Raw genomic sequence first — 24982 nt, forward strand, 5'->3', positions numbered from 1 at the left:
ACCAATTTTGTGCCTTGGAGCCTTAGTTAAGACGTTATCATGCCTTGGAAGCAATTGAAGGATGAGAAGGTGGAAGATTTGAGTCTATAGAGCAAAAATTGTTCCTGACCCTTCCAAAGGGTCTAGAGCAAAATCTTTGAGATAGCCTAATTTCTTGCCATAACCTTTTGAAATAGACTTAACTTTGAGGGTAGATGAGCTAGATTGAGATGGCGAGAGGGCCCAAAAGCCAAGCCTAGAAGCAGAATTGAAAGAAATGGTGAAGGTTTGCATGCAAATAACTTTTTTCGCTCCTGACCCTTCCAAAGGGTCCAGAGCAAAATTTCCCAATAGGGCTTGTCCTTCCAGGGACACACAAACAAGTTTGCTCATAGTTACCTTTGAACATTAAGATTTGTGCAAAGAGATCTCCAAGATGTCTTCCTAGCTAGCTTCAAGGGTGGAACAACATGGATAAAGGTGATAGAAAGTGTTTTAATGCTTGTCCAAGCTTAATACCCCTAGTTCGCTCGTCCCTTTCAAAGGTAGAAGAGCGAATTTCTTCAAAACACTTTATTCCTCACCCAAATCGCTCATCAAGCCTTATTTTGAGCAACTAGGGAAAATTTGCCTAATTTAAAGACTTGCTAAGATTCAAAATTTTAAATATTCACCCTTTGGCGCCAAAACATTTTTTAAAAATTTTAATGCAAAGTCGGCCAGCTCAAGGTGTAAAAAATAAGTTTTTGTATAGCAAAGCCGACCTTTTAGAGGAAGAGTGAAAGCGCCTATAAAGGAAAGTGGATTTTAAAATCATTAATCATTCAATCAAACATTCTTCCTTAGCGAATTTAAAGAGCAGATTTGGAGAAGCGAATTCCAGCAGATAGTAGGCGAATTTCAAGACTTAAGAAGGCTTGTCAAGGTGAATCTATCAATCTCCAAACCTGGATTTAATTCTCCAAAGTGCGAATTCAAGGAGCAATGAATGAAATTTGGATTTAAGAAGGTGAATTTAGGGAATACTGATCCTGTAGCGTAGAAATTAGGAATCATCAAAACATAAGTAGATCAATCAAAACGTTAAACATGATAGCTCAATCAAAGAAATACTCATTGCAATGAACCTAATTCTAAAGCACATTCAATGAAGGTATGAAAATGAAGCATTCAAAAGAAAACATTATGCAAACCAGATTCAAGATTGAATACTCCTTCCATGCGGCTCCATTGTTGTTCTTTCCTCTTCAATGGGTTTTGTGGATCTCACCTACAAGTGCCCTCACAATTGAAAGCAAAAAGCTCAAGAGTACTAGAACTAAAATTTGATAGTTTGACAGCAATTCGGATTTCAAGAAGTAATTGAAGGGGTTGATTGAAGAAAAATTATCCAATTTATAGAGAAATTGGAGAAGTGACAAGATTGGCATGATGCAATTCAAATGGAAATTGCAAATCAATATGTTAATTATGACAAATTATGCAAATTATGCACTTTCCATGCACAATTTTGATTGATTGATTATGACACATTTCATGTCAAAATTGATTGATTAATCAATTATGACAATTTCATGACAAATTGAAATGCCACTCCCATAGAATTAGGAGATGAAATAGGAGGGAAAAAGAATTAGAAATTTGAAAATTAGGAAATTGAAATTGATGACCAATTAGGAAATTGGAATTAGAAATTGATGAAAAATAGGATTTAGGAAAAATTAGTGAATTAATTAATAATTTTTCATTTATTAATCAATTCACAAAGAGGAATAATTAGCCAATTAAATAAAGATTTAATTGTAATAAGAAGACTTAGGATTAATAAATAATTTAGTAATCCTAAAGGAAGAAATGACACATTAGGTTAAATGATTAAATCATAAAACCCTAGAAGACGAATTAGAAATGCGAGAATGACAATTAGGTCTTGATTGAAGATAATTAATGTCATGATTTTGAATTGATAAATGACCAGTGCGACAAATGATTTGATTGAGAAATACGCCAATTGACATGATTTGATCCAAATTGACACAATTGAGACAGATAATGATTGATAGTGAAATGATGACAAATCGGTCGCAAAATGACAAAATCGATAAGAGGACAAGAATCGACAACAAAATGGATTGCAAGATGACAAGATTGAAAATGACCAATGACAACGATCGATGACAAATCGATCGTTAAAATGACAAGACTGAAGGATTTATGATACGATTGATAAGATTGATAGAAGGACAAAACCCTAATTAGGATTGACGATGTCCAAAATGATGACAAATGAATACGCAAATTGATGCGACAGGGTAAAATCGATCAAAATCATGACTAGATAATGTTGTCGACAAGACCAAATTTGAGGACGAGATGATTGAAGAATGTAGAAGAATGACTCGATGCTCGCAAATGATAAAGACCAAGTGCGTGACATAGGAGAAATGTTAATGCGACGCAAAAACCTAAAATGAGGCAATGCGCAAATGTTAAAGTATGACCTCGCAAGCGTTGACCATTTTTGGGTGTCTACAGATCCTTCTAAGGAGATTCTCACATATTTAGATTGCGGGTCTGAATCATTAAGGAGGCTATCTTTTGAAAGCATCACCTAGAAAGAAGGTGAATCCAACAACAATTTACCCTTTTACCCATCTTTTTCAGGTTGATAACTAAAATCAAGATTAAGGTATGTGCAATCTGATTTATTTGAAGGAGTTTTAATGAAGATCTGATTTAGTTCAATATCAATTATTTTTTAGAAGTTAAAGTCTTCATGATTTAGATTGATTCATTTGTAATTTCAATTTGTAAATTTCAATGCATTTTCATTTAAGTTCAAATTGAAGTTCAATTGTTCTTTTTAAGGTCTTCAATTGCCTATCTTTGTGACTATACCTAAAACCTAACTTAAACCCTTTTTATAGGTAACAAATGGCAGCCCCCAAGGCAAGTGGATCCTCTACTCGGCAAGCCCTCATTAAAGAAGATCAAAAGAGTGACGACTTGGAGACGAGGATCGTATCCAAATGGAGCAATATTGGAGATACCAAACACTAACTTAGGAAACTTCAATGTGAAGAAGTTTCGAGAAGCACCCTACATCGGCAAGCCATCACCCATAGCCAAGAAGATAATTGAGAGTGGGATCATCAAGGCCGTAGGCTTCCCTCCCGCAGTCAGATGTCATGAGCTAATGATCGAATGTGCCAGGCACTATGATTTGCATTCAAGGACAATTGTAGCCAAAGATGGGACTATTCTCGCCTATCTCTCAGAAAGAGCTCTAAGTGAAGCTTTTCATCTTCCAGAATAGAGGGATATGATTTACAAGAGCCTAGAAGGAGCCAAGCTTATCTACGAAGATGATCCTGATACTTGTCTAAATTTCATCAATAAGAATTGGTTGCTCAAGAGTAGGCCCCGCTTGAATAAGATACCCAATACACCTCACAGAATTGATTTCCAAGAAGAATTCAGAGACTTGATAACCATGCTTAATCGAATTGTAGGTGCCTCTCAAGCCTTCTTTTTCGACAGGTGGATGTTCTTCTTTATACAAGTGATCGTTCAAGGGAAAGGAATGTTCAATTGGGCCAGGATTATCAGTAACAACCTAGATGTGCAATTGAGGAGGCTAGTCCCTACTAAGTCATTCCACATGAGTTCATATGTTATATATTCTTTAGCCAGATGTTTTGAATATGCGGGACTACCACATAGAGGAGTTGTTGGGAGAGGGCTCGGAGAGATTAGAGTATGTGATTCTTATGCTCAATTGCATCCTCCTCCTAAGAATTACTACAAGCTAGTCAACGATACTTTCACAATGCATATCACTAGGACACTACAAAGAGGAATTCACCAAAAATTGTCTCCAGAAGCACAAGAGCTCGTGAAGAAACATGGTGCGTGGTTCATTCAATTTCCTAAATTCACCTACATCAGAATTCATGGATGTCCTTCACCTCCTTATATGTTGCCAAGGTATCTTACAGATAGAATAGTACTACTTGAAGTGACTAGACAGTTGGCAGCTTGTGCTAGGGCATCAAAACATAAGCATGGGAATGGTATCCCTATACCTATTTCACTTGGAATTTCAATTGTAGTGTGTCCTAATTTTCAAGCAGCTGAAGATGTAGAAAAGGAGCTATCTCTCTACTCATTCACATCTTTTGCCTCGAGAGAAAATTTTGATCCTAATGGTCATATGGAAGAAACAATTGGGAAGAAGTACAAGCATGTATTTCAAGTAGAAGACTTCTGGATGAATGTTCAGGATGATGTAGAGGTAAAAAGGAAGATGCATCCTCAATTGCCCTTAGATCTTATCAGGAAATGCAAAGTTTATAGAGTAGCAGATCAAGCACAAGACAATGGCTGATATCTTCAATCTTCCTATGAGAAAGAAGACAAAGAAGTGAAGATTGATTGGGATGAGCAAGACGTTGCCGACTTGAGAGCATTGATGGATCCAGTCTTGAGTGGTACTCGTAGATGGGTGGATGTCCAACATCAAAAGTTGAAGGAACAAAACATAGCTATGACATTCAGCTTAGAAACAAGAATGGAAGAAGGAGAGGCGAGTGCAAGCGAGAACACTTCGCATTCTAAGGGGTTGAAGAGAAAGGAAGGACCTGAAAAGAGAGAATCATCCAAGAAGAAACAAAGAGTAAATCCTGATCATCCCTCGAGTACTTCTTCTAGACATGAAAAAGAGATAAGTCAAGGAGAGGATCAAAGAGAGAAGGTTTATGAGATAGATGAGTCCATAGAGTCCACGATACAGAATGACAAACAAGGCAAAGGAAGGACACCTCAACACTCATCAAGTCAGTCTCTTCCTCTCCAAGTTGATGTTAATGAGCAACAAGGAGAAAGAAATGATGATGAAGCGACATCTCCTTTTAGAGGCGAGAGGCCATTTCCTGAGGAAGTACAAGTAAGAGAAGGAAAGTCTTCCATTCCAGATTGGCTTAGAGAAATACTTACGAGGGTAGTTGTGGTTGAAGATGAGGAGCAAGTATTTGATTTGGAGAGCCTTCTAGGCAATTCTCAAGAGGAAATTGAAAAGAAGAAAGCTACAAAGATGTCTAAGGTAATCATAGATGATACAAGATCCAGAAAGATACAGATAGTTACACTAGCAATGGACAAGTACGATGATGAGATCATGACATAAGAATATGATTTAGAGACATTTGATCTTGGCCCACTTACCTCCGAGCAAGCCATGGAAGATGCGACTGATTCAGTGAGGGCAGTCAATGATAAACTAAAAGAAGAAATGGAAAAGAATAAAAGGTTGGAAAAGGAAATTAATGCTTGGAGGAATTATTTTAGCCACCTTAATCAGCCATTAAGGCGGCAGGATCCAGTAGTCTCACCCTTGCAGGCACTCCCTCTCGAGTCAATAAACTAGGCAAAAAAGATGAAGAACTCAGCCTGACTCATGGATACATGGATTGATAGATCCTACATGGTAGCCAAGAAATTTATAGGAAGAATGATGAAAACAGTCCACAGGGCTATCTGGGTCCTTGAGATCATTCATAATCTAGTGGTAACTATCGATGCATTCACTCACACTAGAGACATTATCATCCCAGTATTGCGAGTGGTAAGTGTTGATGTGTATTTTGTACACGACCAAACACAGAATAAAATACCTAAAGGTACCTTATCCTCTCTTGAGCAAAGTTTCTCGACTGCTAAAGATCTCGCCGAAGGATCAGTCGAGGCAACTCCAAGGTTCTTGTATGTAGGTTCTCTACTCGTGGATAAGCTCTCTGTGGTATGATGTGATTTTGCTGGAATCACAAGGGGACTTACACTTTACGACCTAAACGTCTGATTTGCTGGAATCACAGGTCCTATTAGCTAACTGGAAGACAAACAAATGACAAAAGATGCAGGGTTCAGGAAGTCTACTCTACTACCTAGAATGCGAGAAGATGGATGAACGACTAGGTGGAGTCCTACTGGGCTAGGTCTCACCATCAGGCTTGAACAATTCAACACTAACTCAGTGTGATCTTCTAAGGGATGCTTCCAAATATGTCCAAATCGTACACCATCAGATGCTGATCACCATTCAAGATAATGCGTGAACAACATAGGTGCTATAACTCGGAATTAAGCTCATTTTATGCCAGTTGACCACGCAAGGCGCTCTTACAGTCAGCAAAAGGCTAGTGGTATGGATTAGACGGATTCCACACAGGTGCATGCAACAACTTCTTTCATTCAATTTAATTATCTATCATCTAAAATGAAGATTCAACAAGAGACCATGCATATTGCAACGAAACAACACACTTCACCATAACTTCAATGAAAATGGAGTTTGTTTACAATCACTGGCAACAATTTCTTGCCTTGTCCTCCTAATTTACTCTAATTGCTATTCTATCAGTTGACTATTCACTATTTCTAACTATTCACCCCACTACTGACTAACTATTAGCCTTTACAAATGAGGAGCCAGGGCTTATATAGTGCCCTCAATACAATTCAATGGCTTAGATCAATTTGAGATCAATGGCTGAGATTTCACAATGAAAACCCTAATTAGGGTTTGTTACAACAAACTTAATTTTGACCAATGAAATAATTGCATTATTTGGACACATGTCTTCTCTGGAATATTCGACCAATGGATAGCCGGGGTAGGTACATCAAAGTTTGTGCCATCTTTGATGAGTCAGGTACATTGAATCTGGACATGCTAAAGTGGGCCAACCCGACTGGAGGAGTGATGACTGGGATGCCACCTTGTCTGACACTTGGTTGATGCTCAATTTGGTGATGCTGAGAAGCTAACTTTAATTAACTCTTCTGAAACTATCTGCCTCTCCAAAGGACCCTTGCTTTGATCCTCTTTTGTCTTTGATGTGCAGGATGGATGGTGTACCTTCCCTTAAAATGCTGGGCTGGAAAAGGTCGTCCCTGTCGATGCTGGGCTGGAGGAGGTTGTCCTTGATGATGCCTGCCCTTCTTTCATCTGCAAAACAAATCAAGAGATGATTAAGGACACATAATGAATTTATTTCAACATAGCATTTCCTACCTTAAATCATCAACAAGAAGATATCAAAATGAAGTTTGCTTAAAATTCTTTCCAAGGACAGGCTTTATAAGAATTTCGCTCTGGACCCTTTGGAAGGGTCAGGAGCAGATTTTGCATTCCTAGCTCAAATTCTTCTCACCTTGTGGTCATACTTGCTTAGATATATGCCCAAGGACGTCCTCATTCTCAACCAACACCAAGCTTGATGTAAATTTGGGGCAAAAATGGAGGTTTTAAGAATTTCGCTCTGGACCCTTTGGAAGGGTCAGGAGTGAAATTCAAGTTTTAGGTCTTAATTCCTCATCTCCTTCACTTCAATTCATCTTGTAAGGCTAAATAACATCCTTCCATCCTCAACCACGCCCTAAGAATCAAAGTCTTGGCCTCACACAAGGGAAAAATAGTTGATTTGAAGAATTTTGCTCTGGACCCTTTGGAAGGGTCAAGAGCGAAATTCCAATTTTAGCTCAAAATTCACATTTTTGAAGGTGAAACATCTTTCCAAGGCATTCTAAATAGCTTCTCTCACCCTAGTATAGGCCTGACTTAGCACAAAATTTGGAGAAAAGGATGGTTTTAGTGTTTTTCGCTCTGAACCCTTTGGAAGGGTGAGGAGCGAATTTCTTGCTTGTAGTTCACTTCTTCATCATTTCAACTTCAATCCACCTCACAAGGCAAGGAAATACTTCTCTTCTTTCATCCAACCTAAGTTTAACTTGATTTTGCAAGGCAAAATAGGTGATTGAAGGATTTTCGCCTTGGACCATTTGGAAGGGTCAGGAGCGATTTCCCTCCTCTGGCCTAAAATCATCATTTTTGGAGACAACCATCAACTCAAGGGCAATCTCAAGGGCATCTTTTACCTTGGTCTAGGCATAGCTTAGCATAAATTTGAAAGGAACAGGTAGATTTTAGGATTTTCGCTCTGGACCCTTTGGAAGGGTCAGGAGCGAAAATCTTGTTTTAGGGCTATTTCGCCATCCTTTCAACTTCAAACCACCTCCAAGATTTAGAACACCTTGCCTCACTCCTCTCCAGGGTATAAAAACCAAAATCTTGACTTGATTTGTAAGGGAAAAGGGTGATCTTAAGAATTTCGCTTTGGACCCTTTGGAAGGGTTAGGAGCGAAATTCTCATTTGGCTTCAAAACTTGCATTCTTGGCGACCAAAATCTACTCTAAGGCAATCCAAATGACTTCTCGCACCCTTGTCCAAGTTTAACTTTGCTCAAATTTTGGAAGAAAAGATGATTTTTAGGATTTTCGCTCTAGACCCTTTGGAAGGGTCAGGAGCGAAAATCACTTTTAGGCTCAATTCTTTCATCTTTCATGGTTTCTAGCAACTTAAAGTCACTCTCAGGGGCAACTTCTCCTTGATTTTACCTTATCCCACACTTGATCTAGCAAAAAAATTGATAGCAAAGAGAGGTTTTGAGAAAATTTGCTCTGGACCCTTTGGAAGGGTCAGGAGCGAAATTCTCATTCTTGACCAAAAATCATCATTTTTCAACTTGAAACTTCATTGCAAGGTAGAATCTCATCCTTCATTGCCCTAGGAACAAGGTTTCATGTCCAAGAAAGGTCAAAAAGTAGGCTTATAAGGAATTTCGCTTTGGACCCTTTGGAAGGGTCAGGAGCAAAATTTCCTTTCCTGGCTAAAATCCTTCATTTTCATAACTTCCAAACATCCCCAAGGATTTCAAAATGTCAATTCTCTCTTTCAACATGCCTTGGACATCAAGATTTGGCCAAACAAGGAAAGAAATGCCTCGTAGATTCTTCATTTTTCCAATTTAAAACATCTTCAAGAGGCAAAGACAAGCTATCTCCCTTCCATCCATGCCATAAAAGACCAAGAACTTGACCTTCTTCAATGCAAAAATAAGAGTTTTTAGGAATTTCGCTTTGGAACCTTTGGAAGGGTTAGAAGCGAAATTCTCATTTTGGTCCAAAATCCTTCATACTTCAATGCTTTCAAACATTCCAAGGGCTACAAGATGTCCATCCTTCCTTTCAAGATACCCTGCAAATCAAAAATTTAGTCAAACTTAGGAGGAAATGAGCTTTAAGAAGATTTTCGCTCTAGACCCTTTGGAAGGGTTAGGAGCGAAAATCTCATTCTAGGCTAGATTGCTCACTTTTCAAACTTCAAGCCACCTCAAGAGGCAAAATTGGATCATTTTCCACCTTAGGAACAAGGTTTCTAGTCCATTCAAGGCAACAAATAAGGTTTATGATGAATTTCGCTCTGGACCCTTTGGAAGGGTCAGGAGCGAAATTCTCCTTTAGGCCAAAATCTTCCTTCCTCAAAATCAATCAACTCCATCTCCAGGCTAGAACAAATCAATTCATCCTCAAACATACCTTAGAAACCAACACTTAGCCAAAATTGAGAAGGAAACGAGAGCTACAAAGATTTTCGCTCTGGACCCTTTGGAAGGGTCAGGAGCGAAAATCATGTTTTGGGTTTGATCCTTGACTTTTCCAACTCTCACCCTCTTTGGGAGGCAAACAAAGATCCTTCCTCATGCATCTCCACCTTGGTCCTGACTCTTGCTAAAGGAAAAATGAGTGTTTTCAAGAATTTCGCTCTGGACCCTTTGGAAGGGTCAGGAGCGAAATCCCTATTCTTGGCTAATTTCTCACCTTGGTTTATCTCATTCTCCTCCAAATTTGATCAAATCAACTTCCTTGTTTCACTATCAAGATATTCCATCACCCAACTGGGTCCAGGCAGGGTCAGACTAGGTTTTTAAGGCCAAAGGAAAGCAAAAAGGGAAGATTTCGCTCTGGACCCTTTGGAAGGGTCAGGAGCAAAATCCTCATTTGAGGCTAGCTTTCATCATCTTGAGGTCCAAAAATTCCTCTTCAAAGCAAATATGCACCAAAACCTACCAAACCATGCCTTAGAAGCTCCTAACTTGGTCAAGCTAAGAAGCACAATAGAGGAAATATGAATTTCGCTCTGGACCCTAGGGTCAAGAGCGAAATTCATCTTTTGAGCCAATTTCTCACATATTTTCTCCTCCTCACACCTTGGACAAACTTTATTAGGCCTCCTTTCTTCATGATCATGCAAATTTCTCCTTTAGGTTGACGTATAGCTCCAGTTTTTGTGGAAAAATAGGGTTTTACATGAATTTCGCTCTGGACCCTTTGGAAGGGTCAGGGGCGAAATTCACCTTTCTAGGCTCAATTCACCTTCAAACTGGCTTGACTTTGTCTTAGGCTATATCTTTGATTTATTCCTTCCATTCCTTAGCCAAATTTGCTCAACCACTCACTGACTTCCTCGAACTCAAACGGGACACCACCAGCAAAACCAAGCCTAAGGAAGACCTTGAAAAACACCCTTAACTTGGAGCATCAACTGACTCACCCTAGCTCAAGCAGAGCTTGCTATCCAGTGATCCTCCTGACAACACTCACCATGCAAAAGCTAACAGACTAAAACCTTAAAAGACCCAGAAGACAAACCCTAGAGAGCAAAAAGCAGGGGTCCCCATTTGCAATGGGGCGATGTGTGAATACGTCACAACAGTAAGGAGGACATCAAGATAGGTTTTAGCACATGAAAAGATAATTGATGGAGGAACCCTACCATGTTGATTTTAAAATCTCAGATTAACAGTAAGAACAAAAATCAGAATTGTATCTTTGATAATGTTAATTTCCAGCTTATATTAACCTGCAGGTTAAATGATTAATAATGAACATTTAAACAAACATAGTAGAAGTTGAATGCATGAAACAACATAGACACATAACACAAGTTACCCTGGGAAACCTCCCTCTTGGAGGAAAAACCCAGCATGAAGTGATCCTCAGATCTGATTATAAATTAGATGTAACATTTTGAGTACAACACTCATCTCTTAGGGCTAATGAAGATGATCAAACAACAATCTGTTTTATGCTCCTTTGATGGCTAGGTCTGCACACAAGATAGTCTTAGATTTGCACTTTTATCCGCACTAGATCTGCACTTTTGGTGCACTTTAGGTCTGCACCAAATCTGCACTTTAGTCGCACCTTAAGTCTGCACCAAATCTGCACTTTAGTCGCACCTTAAGTCTGCACCAAGTTGCAGTGCAGGCAAGTGCAGATGCAAGGATGAAGAGCAGATCGGTGATTAGTGCCCAACCCTAAGTAATACATTCAATGTTCAATTTGTAATCCGAACTTAGCTATCAACTTCAATACTCCTTAGAGAGGATCACAATAAGTAGCTTGTAATAACATCACATAATAATAGCCCATAGTATCCATCTTGCATTCCCTGTAGAGGATGAATCCAAACTTTAACATGCACGCCTGCAAGTCATGAATTCATACATAAGTATATTCATGCACATCGTGGACTCTTTCCATGATATCCATCATTCATTGCTTGCCAAGGATGAAGGAGAACTTTCAATTTTAATCTTCTCTCAGAGAAGATTGCAACACCATCTTTATTTCCATTTTGCACATAAGTATCCTCAATCTTCTCCCAGAGAAGAATGTAACATCATAATCTTCCATCTTGCACACAAGCATAGAATGGATCCATAATAAACATAATCTTCCATCTTGGACACAAGCAAAGAATGGAATAAACATAATCTCCCTCTTGCACATAAGCAAAGAATGGAATAAACATAATCCTCCATCTTGCACACAAGCAATAAATGGAATAGACATAATTAGAATATTGTAGTCTTCCATCTTGCACACATGCATACAATGGAACTACATAATATAATCTTCCAGCTCACACACAAGCATATATTGGATCCACCTTACATCGCCCGCAGAGGGTGGAGAGGATCTTTTCTACCATCTTACATTGCCCGCAGAGGATGGTTAACAATTACTCTTCTCCCTGAGAAGATTACAATACCATCTTACATTGCTCACAGAGGATGGTTAACAATTACTCTTCTCCCTGAGAAGATTGCAATACCACCTTACATTGCTCGCAGAGGGTGGTTTGATACAACACAATGTATCACTGAGGTTGAGACTCCCTCTCAACCAAGGCAGTGTTCTCCACAGCTCTAAGTCTATCTCAAGCTTCAAGAGACTTGGTGAGAACATTTGCAACACAGGATTGTCCTGCCATAAAACACTGAATTGTCAGATATTTATATACAATTTTGATCATAAATCAAAACAACTTTAACAAGAATCTTGAAAAGCCACACTGCTTCTCTTGAGGCAACACTTGCAACAGTGAATTAGCTTCAGCAGTACTCAATGCAACTAAGGACTGTTCACTGTAGGCCCAATGGATCATAGAGTATCCAAGTTGAAGGAAATGCTTGAACTGTCTTTCTTATATGTAGCATTTCTTGTTCAATCAGAACCTGAGATAATCTTCTAAGGTGATTACAGCTTCAACTCACAATCATTTGTGCTTTGAAAAGTATTTCGGGGTATGCTTAGCCTTGTTCATGAAGCACTCGCCAATCAACTGCCTGTCTTCAGATGAATCTGCAAAATCAGATTTAGCTACAAACATCCTCAACTTCTTCAAGTTAGTTTCCATATAAGTTTACAATCTATCATTCTAAGTCTCAAGATATCAAGAGTATAATTGACTTAGAATAATTTCGTTGGATCCTTGACATAATTCTAACTTATATCCAATGTTTAGACTGTTGACATTAGTTAGAGTACACTCATCCATATATGAAATCAGAATTATCATTTCAAATACTCTAGAGAAAAATGTTAGAACTTTACAAAACCCTAGGCTTGTCAAATGATTGTAATTTCTTTCATACCAAGTAATCATTATAGGACTCCCTCTTAATCCTTAACATTTGACAATCAAATATAAGAATCAATAAAGAAAGCACTCATCATATAAATTTGAAGATACTAAATTTTCATTTCCCTTATTTTCACTTTCTGTGAAAGGTCCCTATGACGTACCTTTAGTCATCTTTTCAGTAAGGAGATGAGCTGAAGGTTTGTATAGGATTTCATACCTATTTCAAGCTCCCTTTGAAACTTGAATCAAATATTAACTTGAAGAGAACAATCAAAATTAAAATCAAATATAATTAATCATAAAAGAAAGCTTATCTCTTTCATTCGCTGGTAATCCTCCAACATCCTTAAGCTATTCAAGCCCAAGAATCTCTGAAGGCTGAGAGGCCAACCTTACCCTTCACCTTTGACCCTGAGAGTTAAATGAGAGGCTGATGTACAAACTAGTCAACATCTGAATAGCCATGCCTGAAAGGAACCTTATATATTGATCAGAAGAACAAATGTCAGTTTCAGGCAAGCGATGTACATAACCAAGTTATCTGAACAAATGAAATTGATAAACCTTAGTGACTCAATCACAATATATAGTTGACCACATACATATGATTGATAAATATCAAATGGAACGGAATCTTCATACTTAGCTGAACAAGATCCTAATTATATTCAGCTTTGATGGAAGTAGAATAAACTAACAAGTGAAATGCTTACCTCAACTTGTAGTAACCTCAATGCTAATCACAGGAGGAAGCCACTGTCTTATTGAATCATTCATCTTTCACTCTTCCTACATATGCTATTTACTGCAGCACATACTAACCTCTACTATGTAGGACAGAGCATCAAAGCATCATCATAACCAATTAACAATGATATGTTGTTCTTATAAGTGCATAAACGCATTGATATGTCATTGTCTAGAGAAGCCCTATGAAGACATAGATCCAATCATCCAGCAATAAGAGACATACCTTGCCAGGGTGATATCACAGCCAATCAAAAGAGGTCCTTTTTGTGCCATCAAGTAATACTAAACAACAACAATGGGACAAGGGAAGATTGGCATTTCATGCCTAGCAACAACACCTAGGTCCAATAATAGAGTGTTGCATGTCTAGTAGCAAAATTAATCTACCATTCAATAAAAAAACTTAAATCATCATTAATATTGGATCAGATCACATCAAGGGTTAAGAATCATGAAATATATATCAATCTAGGGTTTAGACCAAAATACTTGACACAAAGAAATTTAAATAATTACAAAACCTAGAAAATATGCAAACCCTCGATAATACTCTTGATGTGATAGAAAATAAGTTAGAACATCCTTAGCTTTAGATAAGACCCCAACTAGGGTTATAACAGCAAGGCACACCAATGCAAATGCTCAAGAGAAGTGAACCCTTCTTGAGAGCAGGGGAATGAAGACACTTATTTGATTGAATCCTTCATACCTTTGATGTGGACCTGTCAATGCCCTTATTCTTCAATCTGATTCCCAAACATTTAGTAAGTCATTCCCCTCAAAGGGTACAAACTTTCCAGGAGGCAAAATTGAGTGCCCCATCAAGTCTATCCTCTATCTTCAACCTTGGCATTATCTTAATCTGAAAAACGAACAACAGCCAAAAGTAAAAGCTTACTGAAATCTGAATGTTAGTATAACCTTAGCTCTAATACCATGTTGATTTTAAAATCTCAGATTAACAGTAAGAACAAAAATCAGAATTGTATCTTTGATATTGTTAATTTCCAGCTTATATTAACCTGTAGGTTAAATGATTAATAATGAACATTTAAACAAACATAGTAGAAGTGAATGCATGAAACAACATAGACACATAACACAAGTTACCCTGGGAAACCTCCCTCTTGGAGGAAAAACTCATTATGAAGTGATCCTCAGATCTGATTATAAATTAGATGTAACATTTTGAGTACAACACTCATCTCTTAGGGCTGATGAAGATGATCAAACAACAATCTGTTTTATGCTCCTTTGATGACTAGGTCTGCACACAAGATAGTCTTAGATTTGCACTTTTATCCGCACCAGATCTGCACTTTTGGTGCACTTTAGGTCTGCACCAAATCTGCACTTTAGTTGCACCTTAAGTCTGCACCAAGTGTGCATCGATCTGCTCTTCATCCTTGCATTTGCACTTGCCTGCACTGCACTCTCTGTGCACTGATTTGCATTGCACCAGCCCGCACCAAGGTGTGCATCAAGTGCACATCCATCTGCACTTCTTCACACTTGGGCTGCTCCAAGTGCATACACAGTTCGCACCTTTGGAAGATGAGATTTGTGCTCCAAGTGCACACACAGTTCACACCCTTAGAAGGATAATCTCGCACCTTTTTTGGATAACTTTGCACCTACTAGCTGAGATAATTCGCGCATATGACTGAAGAACTTCGCATAGAGCAGAGAGATATTTCACCTTGATAAATAGTGTGAATGACTTGCAATTGTTGCTTGTATATATATGCAAGATGTGAGACCCATCTTTTGGGTCAGCTCAATAACTTTTGGCGCCAAACAATATTTTAGTTTACACGCCACATATGGGTCCTATCTTTGGCGCCTAAGTTACATGCTAAATGATATGACTTTGGGTCCATACGTTTGACTAGGTGTGGCCTTTAGTTTTGGACATAATACAATAAGGATAGGGTCCAGCCCTATAAAGATTCACATAATATTGGAATAGGGCCCAACCCTATTTATAATGAATTCTAATGTTGCCTTTGGCAATTAGAATTCATCTTTTATTTTGCTTCCTAGTTACAAAAAATCAACAATAATCTCCTACAATGGTCAACTGTGCTCCAAATGAAGGAAGTTCTATTCAAGGACATCAGTAGTAGGTGCAGCCAAGTTGAGGGCACTATCCATCCTATTCAGGATAAGGTGTTTGATGTACTGTGTACAATCCTTGATAGAAGGATAGAGATTGAAACAAATGTGGACGTCCAAGAATTGGAGGACAGGATCAAGGTCATCTTATGTAGAGAAGATAGCGAGATCAGATGTATATTACTATGTTCTTGATTGAGAAAACAAAAGAGTTGGAGCACAGATGGGAGATGACTCTTCTTGCGGCCTTTGATGAGGTCCTTCACTTGGAAGAGTGAATGAAGAACATGCTTGAGATTCCCATTGCAAAGATTGAGGGGATTGCGTCTAGGTTGATTGAATTTGCCAGAAAGGAACAGGGAAAAGGGAACAAAATTCTAGATGAAAAGTTGTTATGAAATGATGTGGTGGTTCAATCCCCATTGGATGATGCTTTCTTGTTATTTGTGCCGATTTCTATTGGCTATGTTATGATAATGCTTATCCAAATAGGGTTATTCTTGTAACAAACTCTAATCAGGGTTTAGGTGTCAAAATCTCAGCGTTCGATCTTCTTTAAATCTAGGCCATTCATGTATTTGGGAGTGCTATATAAGCTCTCACTCATTTCATTTTGTAGGGTTAAGAGGAATAAGTTTATTAGCAGCAGAGAAGAAGAGTAGTTATACAAATTTGGTGAAGAGAGAAAGTTAAACAATTGTTGTTATATTTTGCTATGAGATCAATGAAATATTGAAGTTGTGGTGTTTTATTGCAATCTTTGTGGCTTCTTACATGGTTGTTTATCTTCTTGAATGACTCTTATTGAAGATAGTATTTAGATGTTAGAGTTAGATTGAATGATAAATGTTGTGCCTGATCTTTTAGTGAAGCTCATAATCCAAACCACTAGCCTCTTACTGATTGTAAGTGTGCCCTGTGTGGTCAACTGGAGATATTGAAATTGTTTAGGGTTCAATCATTACTTGAATACTGATATGCATCCTATTGATAGTATCTATGCTCATTAATGATTTGAAAATCTTTGAATTCCCTTAGAAGATTGCACCGATTCCAGCAGAGTTGTTGTTCTATGGCGATACTGAGATTGGTAGAGTTTCACTAAGATCACCCTCCATTTAGTCATTCATAGGTTTAGTTTAGCATAGCCCTCTCTAATCCCTTATCTTTTGTCCTTTTTTGAAACCTTGATTAGTATTAGGAAAACCCAGTTCCTCATTGGTTAAGTAGTTGCAAGAACCAACTTTCATAGAAAGTACATAAGGCCCTTTGACGAAACAGCAAACACAACAAACACAGGTGCTTATCCACACGTAGAGAACCTACATATTAGAACCTTGGAGTTGCCTCGATTGATCCTTAGGCGAAATATTCAGCATTTGGGGAATCTTTTTACAAGAGAGGATTAGGTACCTTTGGGTATTTTATTCTGTGTTTGATCGTGTATAAAAGACACATCAACTAATCTCTAGGTATAACATTTACCATTTGGATTTTGGGATCTAAAGTGATTGATAAATTGATAAATTATGTTTTCTCTTTTCTTTTTGCTTTCTAACTTTTCAAATTTTTTTTTATTATGCAGATGTTTGGTGGCAAAATTGGGGTGGAAACACCCCACATCTCAAAAAATTTGCCCTCAAAATCTTATGTCAGCCTTGTAGTTCATCCAATTGTGAGCGCAATTGGATCTTGTTTGCAGCAATCCACACGAAGAAGAGGAGCAAGTTAGTGCAGAAACGCCTCAATGAATTTGTCTTCGTGCAATATAATCTTCGATTGCACGTAAGGAAGGTAGAGGAAGTAGAAGGTGGTCCAATTGACTTGGATGATATAGATCCTTACAGTGATTGGACATCACAAGAGCAACCTCCATTGTTTTCTAAGGATGACATCACTGATTTGGAGAGGCAGGCTATGGAGGAGGAGGGGGTTGGATTTGGTTTCACACTGGATGACATTGAGGAGGAAGAGGATGAGGATGAGGATGAGGAGTCATTGCTAGTGCCAGAAGCAGGTGGAGACATAGCTTCACCCAGGATGGAGGACGAGCCAACCATACCGAGCGAGGAGGCACAATTGCGCCCACTGCAGACTTCTAGAACTAGACCCTCTAGTTCTACCTCTCCCCTAATTTTTGCTAGAGCTGGGAAGAGGAAGTTGTAATTGTAATGATGTATTTACTTTTGGTTTTACAAAAACTATTTACTATTTTGCTTCCAGGCTTCCAGCCATCAGCATTCCTCATGAGGATGCGATTTTGTAGACACTTTGCATTTAAATATATCTAGAATCAGCTTGTTTCTTTTGTGTTCTCATTTATTGACTCATTAGATGCATCTTCTCATTAAATTTTGCAAAAAAACTGCATTTTTAATTAAATTTAAGTGTGTTTTTAAGTTGTTTTTCACCGAGTTTTTCCCGAGTTTTTTTTTTCAGGCCTTGGTGAGTTTTGGCGAGTGGTGAGTAGTTCATCAATGCTATGCAGTATAGTCAGCAAGACAACTACCTCAGTTAATGGACAAAATCCATAGTTCATGGTGTACACTCTCATTTCGTTCTATTTTATGTCTATGGTCCTTATTTGGCATGAAAAAAAATTAATAGAACTTTCTGTTCTCTTTTGAATATTTCTGCATTTTTTGGGTGCCTAATATTCCCAAAAATTCCGATTAGTTAAAAAAAATGTTTTTTCTTTTGGTTTGCCCATTGATTGCCTAGAAAGATTTTATATACGATTGTAGGATAGGAGGGAAGTGGAAGAAGGGATATGCGTGAGGGGGTATGGTTTGTGGAGACGACCTAAAGGGGATCTTGGGGTTTGATCATTATCAACCCCTTTCTGCATTGTCCTACCAAGTGACACATCATATAGGAAATGACACACTGAAGGGAATAAGTCAGTATGCGTTCTCTCAGTTACATCATGCACACCACACCTTGAGTATAACTGTGTTGCATCCAGTCAAATCAAGACCAATATGCATTTTTAAATTTTGGATTGTGCGTACTTTTTCAATACGGTGTTCAGTTTGTTCTTGTGACATAGTGAAATTGATTGGATAAGAGTAATTATTATATAGGAGGTTCCTGAAAAGCTTTATGTTTTGTTTCTGAAGTTCCATTATTTCCAAGTATAACATTTTGTTTCTTTGTCTGCTTTTTCAGAAATTTGATGGCCAAGCAAGATATATCAGAGCTTGGGTTTCCGGAAGCAAATGGCAGTGTAAAGGCAGAAGTTACAGATTCCAGCAATGAAGGATATGAAAAAGGACAACACAGTGAATCTATAAAAAATTAGGTGGAGCTGAATTGGTAAACATGTTACATATTTTTTTTTTCAATCCTTCTAAGGTTTATAGTGCAGATGCTTGTCAAGTTGCTGCCTACGATTATATTTTGTATTTATATTAGAAATATATTTTGTTGCAATGATTGTTGTGAGCAGGAAATTCTTGGGCTGTTACTCCAAAAGTTGAATATAATGATGCTGAATGCCCTGCCTCATGGAAAGTAATATCCCAAATGTGCATGTGTCGAAAGGCAACTGTGGTTAAGCAGAGGCTGGAATACATCTAATGATGTGATGAGAGCTTATCACTTTATATTGGTACCATCTTTGAAGCACTCGATCTTCTCTAATTTTTTAGCTGATTGAGACTGCAGATTGTCTGTATTTATCAGCCAAAATACAAATAAGTAGCCAAGTATTTCTGAGTTTGACTCTACTCTAAAAGAAAAGCAGTCACTTCTTTTTCTAGTACCGAGTTTTTCTACCCTTAATCATGAGTTTGTCGACATATCTGAACTATGCTTCATATATATCAAAGTAAATTAATAAAATAGCATGCATGACAGAGAAATATAATTATGTAGAGTCTAGATGATGTGCATTCTTTTGCATTGATGTTATCCTGTGTAATGCATGTTGTATATTTTGAATTTGTAAAGTAAATTAATAAAATAGCATGCATAACAGAGAAATATAATTATGTAGAATCTAGATGATGTGCATTCTTTTGCATTGATGTTTTCCTGTGTAATGCATGTTATATATTTTGAATTTGTAATGGCATGTTAGCTACATTTTTTCTCTGGATTGAAGATCTTTTGCATGTTTTATTTCCCTGCTTCTTTCATGGTATTGACTCTGAGTTGTACTCGTTCACTTTGTCAAGTTTTTAGGTGACTAGTTATTTTTATAGTATAAAATAAAAATATGTAAAGAGAGATTTCAATGATGATAATGATGTGCATGCTATTACAATGATGCTTTCCTACTCGTTTTACATTTATTTTGATGCATATTGAATGGATTTGCAGTGTAATAAATATATTCTTCTGTGAATGTGAAATCAGTTTTTTGTTTGAGTTTTTCCTCTGTGCTTAGTCTATACGTTGTGTTGCATTCTATTTTTGTAGCTTTTAACAAACTTTTAAACATATTTAAGCATATATTTAGAAGGTGGTTATAATTAATACTCGATTGCAGATAGAAATGAAGAAACCCTGATTGGAAGATAATTTGGTAGGAGGGCTATAGTTATGTAATTGGATCGGTCAATATCTTGTCAATGATTTCTATAAGGTGTTATTCAATATAAATATGTATGCTAAAAATATATAAAAACATGATGGGGTGTTATTCATTATACATATGTATGTTAAAAATATATAAAACCATGATAAATGTAGCCTTGATTTAGTGCTTTCCAAATTGTCTTTAGAATAAAGATAACATTGAAACTCCAAGGGAGACCCTTTGGTGAAATGGTGGGGCTTCTTGTTTGTAGTGCTAAGAACCAAGGTTCAAATTTGCAAGGTTGCTTTTTACCATGTTAACAATGAGATTTGTTACCTTGGTGTTAACACACCAAAATATAAAAATTAGTTATAGTTGACATGGAACTCCTCTCTTGCTTTGTCATCCGCTTCCTTGACCGTTGTTGTAGGTGATTCAAATTATTTTCTCTTGTTTGTTTTCCTTGTCTCCCTTGGCATGTTGTTGGGAGGTTTTTCCCCTCCAATGCAAGTTGCTGGTTTTGGGACTTTCATATCACTTAAGCTTTTTGGCATCACTCATACTCTAACTACTATTGGGCTTCATGCCCCTGTGGTTGTGGGTGAGGGTTGCCCCTTGGAGGCTTGCTATTGTTGTTGGTGGTTGGGGCTTTGCTCGTATGGTTGGTATTATTGTTGCTCATCCTCTCAAAGTGGAATCTCATCCTCTTTTTTGTGCCAAATTCTCCTTGGTGGTTTGTGGCCCAAATGCGAAAAATGAGGACTTCTACTAATATAGGGGTTTGGTATGCAAATTCGTTATTCTTTGGCCACTTCTTTTGAATCTTCATGAGTTAGTGTTGGATTCTTGGATGCCTCTTGTGGTGGGTGAGATTGAGCTCTTTCCTTGTGCTAAATGTGTTTACATTGCCTCCTTTGCCTCTTCTTAGGAAATAAATTTGGTGTTGGGTTTGTTGTAGGCATGGGGAGAACACTTTCCTTTTGGAGCCTTGGTCAACCTCCTTTAACCCTCTTATTGAGCCACCAAATGTGCATCCAATGTGAGTTAGGCTTTTGAATTTCCCTCTACAGTTTTGGGAGGTTTCATGTTATGAGACCATTTGTAACTTTGTTAGTCACTTCTTGAAAGATTATGATTCCACTTCATACATAGGACACTCCACATTTGCTTGCATTCTAGTGGATATTGACATCTTGAGGCTTGGTTTTAATAGAGGGACAAGTTTTGGACTTAACTTGTTGATTATGAGGGCCTCCCCTTCATATGTCATTAGTGCTTATCCATTGGTCACTTATGTATGGATTATCCTCTCTTGTATCACAAGGGCTTTGCTACATGATGGAAGGATGCTAGTAAAGACCACTTAACTATCCATGCTCTCCATTCTTCATCAAATGACTCCTAGGTTCATGACGTGTCAATTGCTTCTGGTGCGACTCTTGATGCCCTGAAACCCTATAGTGGAATCTCCTACCCTCTCCTTGCAGACTAACTTGACTTTGGCTTTGGACCAACAACAAACTGATGAGGTGCATGGTCACCTTTCTCCTCATTCTTCTTGTGTTGACAAGCTTCTCGTCGGAAAATAGCCCCATGGTTCACAGTGTCCTATGCATGTGGGTGCTAATGTCTCTTGGATTGTTGTAAGGGAGAGGAAGAAAGGTTTGCCTAAATCACTACCCCAAACATGAGGTTTGATGGGTGATAGGTCTACTCATTCTAGGCTTAGCATTGTTTAAATGGGACCTTGGTGGTCTCAACTCTTCTTTTGCTTATATATGTTTTTGTAGCTATTCTTCTCCTTTGGTTGTGTTGTTTCTTTGTTGTATTTGGCCATCGTAGGCTTGTTTTGCCTTGTCTTATGATTACTTCTTAAAGGGTTGGGACCCTACTTTCCCATTTCCTCTTGAGTGGCTTTCTCTTGTGCAAGGGTCTAAGTCTTTCAAAATTCTTGCTTACCTAATAAAAAACATTAAAATTTCATATTTGGTTTTGTGGAGGGTTGCTAAACATTTATATGTTAAAACATTGTCACCAATGACTAATTTAAAACTTCACTGCCGTAAGCTGTACATTAATTGCAAATAAAAATTAAGTAGAGTAATATTTTTATTTATATACAAATTTGGACAATTATATTTAAATACCAAATTCTTAACTTATTTTTTCATATGATACAATATTTCAAACCTTTTCTATATATAAAAAGTTATGAAATTAAAGCAAAAAGTTTCTTTTAGAAGTTGGACAAAGCTTCTTTTCAATTGTCAATTTTTTTTGGAGGAATATACTAAGTCAAAATGAATATTAGCTCTATAGTTATTGGTCAATGTTGTCCTTGGGCCATTGATATGCATGTGAAATGGTGTGTCCTGACATCAAAACATGAAGATTTGTTTCAAACATACTTGTTCCTTAATGTCCCAAATGCACTATTACACAATTTTCTTGAAGCATGTGCTTTGTATTCTAAGTTATTACATTGGAGTTTTGATGCATGTATTCTTAACATAGGATATCTAAAAAGTTCTCGTAGAAATGAATATACCAGTATCCTGAGATGTTTTGGAGGAAACAAGTCCAAAATTTTAACCACGTTTGTCCAAGAAGTACGTGCCCAATGAGATGATCCAAATTACCTAAAGAGTTTGATTAGAATATTTATTGTTTCTATGTTTTGTAAAAAAAATTGGTTTTGATTTTTTTGGAAATTCAAAATTCAATGTTAGGTTGTCAAGAATGATATATATATATATATATATATATATATATATAAAAGGATTTTACAGAATACAAAGAAGGCTTTTGATAGCCAGATGAAATATTTGTCACAACATAAAAGACATTGCATGCCTTGAAATTAAGCTTGTCTATTATAAAACAACAGACATAAAACCCATAAATACAAAATGGGGGCAAAATCTAACTACTAGCATACTATTTTTCCATGGCATCCACCTGAACTTCGTTCTCTCCTTGTTGCTCCTAGAGATTGTCATGTGCAGACTCTTGTTGGGAGGATAAACTAACATTGATTCCAGCTGGAACTGATTGGGGCATTTGATAATTTGGTGCTGGCACCTAAGGAACATTCTGAACTTGGTTTGCAGGAGCAGAGTCAACAATATCTATTAAGGAAATAAGGAACTTCACACGTCCTAGTGAGCAAACTGAGGATATAAGGAATGAAAATGAACTTCGCACATCCCACAAAGATGACTTGAAATATATATTAATTTTCCACAACCCTTGATGGAGTTTTCTGGATTCATCGCATGTGCCAAACATTGTGGGCCAAGCAAAGCATGGAGGATCAGATAATAGTTAGAAAAGTACAACATTTTAGGCTTTATTAAGCAACATGACCGATATCCCCATTTAAACCAACCATTTTGAATGAAATTCAACACATAAGGCAACATAATTAAAAACTGACGACTTTTAGCTTGAATGAGGTTTTTTGTCACACTTGCTTTCACGGGTCGCTAAATTGGCAAAATCTGGGTAGCTGTTTATGGCGGGATCACTTTTTAATATTTCAATTTCCACTTTTTGACATCCCAAATTTGCTAGCTTATTTGCTATGCAATTACCCTCTCTACAAGTATAGGATAGTTGGAATGATTCAAATTTATCCAATATATTCCAAACTTTTTGCAATATATATTTTATATGTCAATTGTGCTCGTTCCTTGCAGGCATTAATGATTAGAAGTGAGTCCCCTTCTACATGAATATTATTTATACCCAAACATGTGACTTGAAGAAGGTTGTGGAAGAGAGCTAATGATTCTGCCATGTTATTTGTGTCTGGGGGTAAAGAGATGGACTTCGCTATTTTTAGCTTCCCTGTATGATCCCTAATGCAAATACTCGCACCGAAGTCACTCGGATCACCTCTTGAGGCACCGTCAAAGTTTAATTTATTGAAGCCATGAGACGGGGGGTAACCATTTAACATTATTTCTGTCTATTTTTACCTTACCATAATGATGGATGTTGCCTTTGAACGACATAACTATGTTTTCCCATGCTTTCAAAATAGAGTCATCCCATCTTGTAAATAAAGAGTTGCAATTCTTATGCTCCCCGAACATAAGCATTTATTGTTTCTGACATGTAGCTCTCAATAATCTTTTGAGTATGCTGGATGGAGTTAGTGACTTTCCTAAAAAATCTCTTCTTACGTTCCCACCAAATAGACCAAAGAACCATAGCGGGAATAATGTGCCAAATGCTTGCAAAGAAAGAGGATTTGCATAATACTGGCCAAGATTGGAACAAGTCCCAAGCATTATTAGGGAGAGGTGAAAAATAACCTAATTTGAACATCATGTGTTTCCAACAATGTTGAGCAAATTGACATTGAATGAAAAGATGATCAATTGTTTCAAAATCTTCATCACATAAGACACATTTGAAAGGCTCTGCAATTTGAAGTTTAGCTAATCTGTCACTTGTTAGAACTCTTTTACGAAGTAGAAGGCATGCAAAGCTCCCTAATTTAGGCAGTAAAGTATTAGACCAACATAATGGAAAGGCCCTCTGAGATTGCATTTGAATTTCCTTACTTTTGCAATTATATTTTATAATATTGGATTTGTTTGTTTCAAATCTTCTAATTTTTTTTTATACAATATAGTATTCTTATGTGTTTTTTGGAGAATTTTTATGGAGTTGTAGATTATTTCATGATTTGACATGTATGTTGATTTTTTAAAAAATATGTTCTTATTGTGTATCTTATAATTCATGCATCTAAATGATCTATACCTAAAATGTCATG

At 37.3% G+C, this 24982-nt stretch overlaps 1 protein-coding gene across 14 annotated transcripts in view; it reads left to right on the forward strand.

Annotated features, from left to right (window-relative positions):
- The window catches only part of LOC131078052 (uncharacterized), a 57997-nt gene extending 38563 nt beyond the window's left edge, over positions 1–19434 (forward strand). For 13 of the 14 annotated variants that reach the window (XM_059209820.1, XM_059209817.1, XM_059209827.1 and 10 more), the window contains 2 exons: positions 18843–18989; positions 19123–19434. In XM_059209820.1, the coding sequence (XP_059065803.1) occupies positions 18843–18975 (133 nt within the window). In that variant the 3' untranslated portion in view covers positions 18976–18989; positions 19123–19434. Of the gene's footprint in view, positions 1–18842; positions 18990–19122 lie in introns of those variants that run through there. The other variant, XR_009113704.2, reaches the window with a different exon arrangement.
- Positions 19435–24982: the final 5548 nt, after the last annotated feature.

The sequence above is a fragment of the Cryptomeria japonica genome, chromosome 8 (genome assembly GCF_030272615.1).
Source record: "Cryptomeria japonica chromosome 8, Sugi_1.0, whole genome shotgun sequence".
Classification (NCBI taxonomy): domain Eukaryota; kingdom Viridiplantae; phylum Streptophyta; class Pinopsida; order Cupressales; family Cupressaceae; genus Cryptomeria; species Cryptomeria japonica.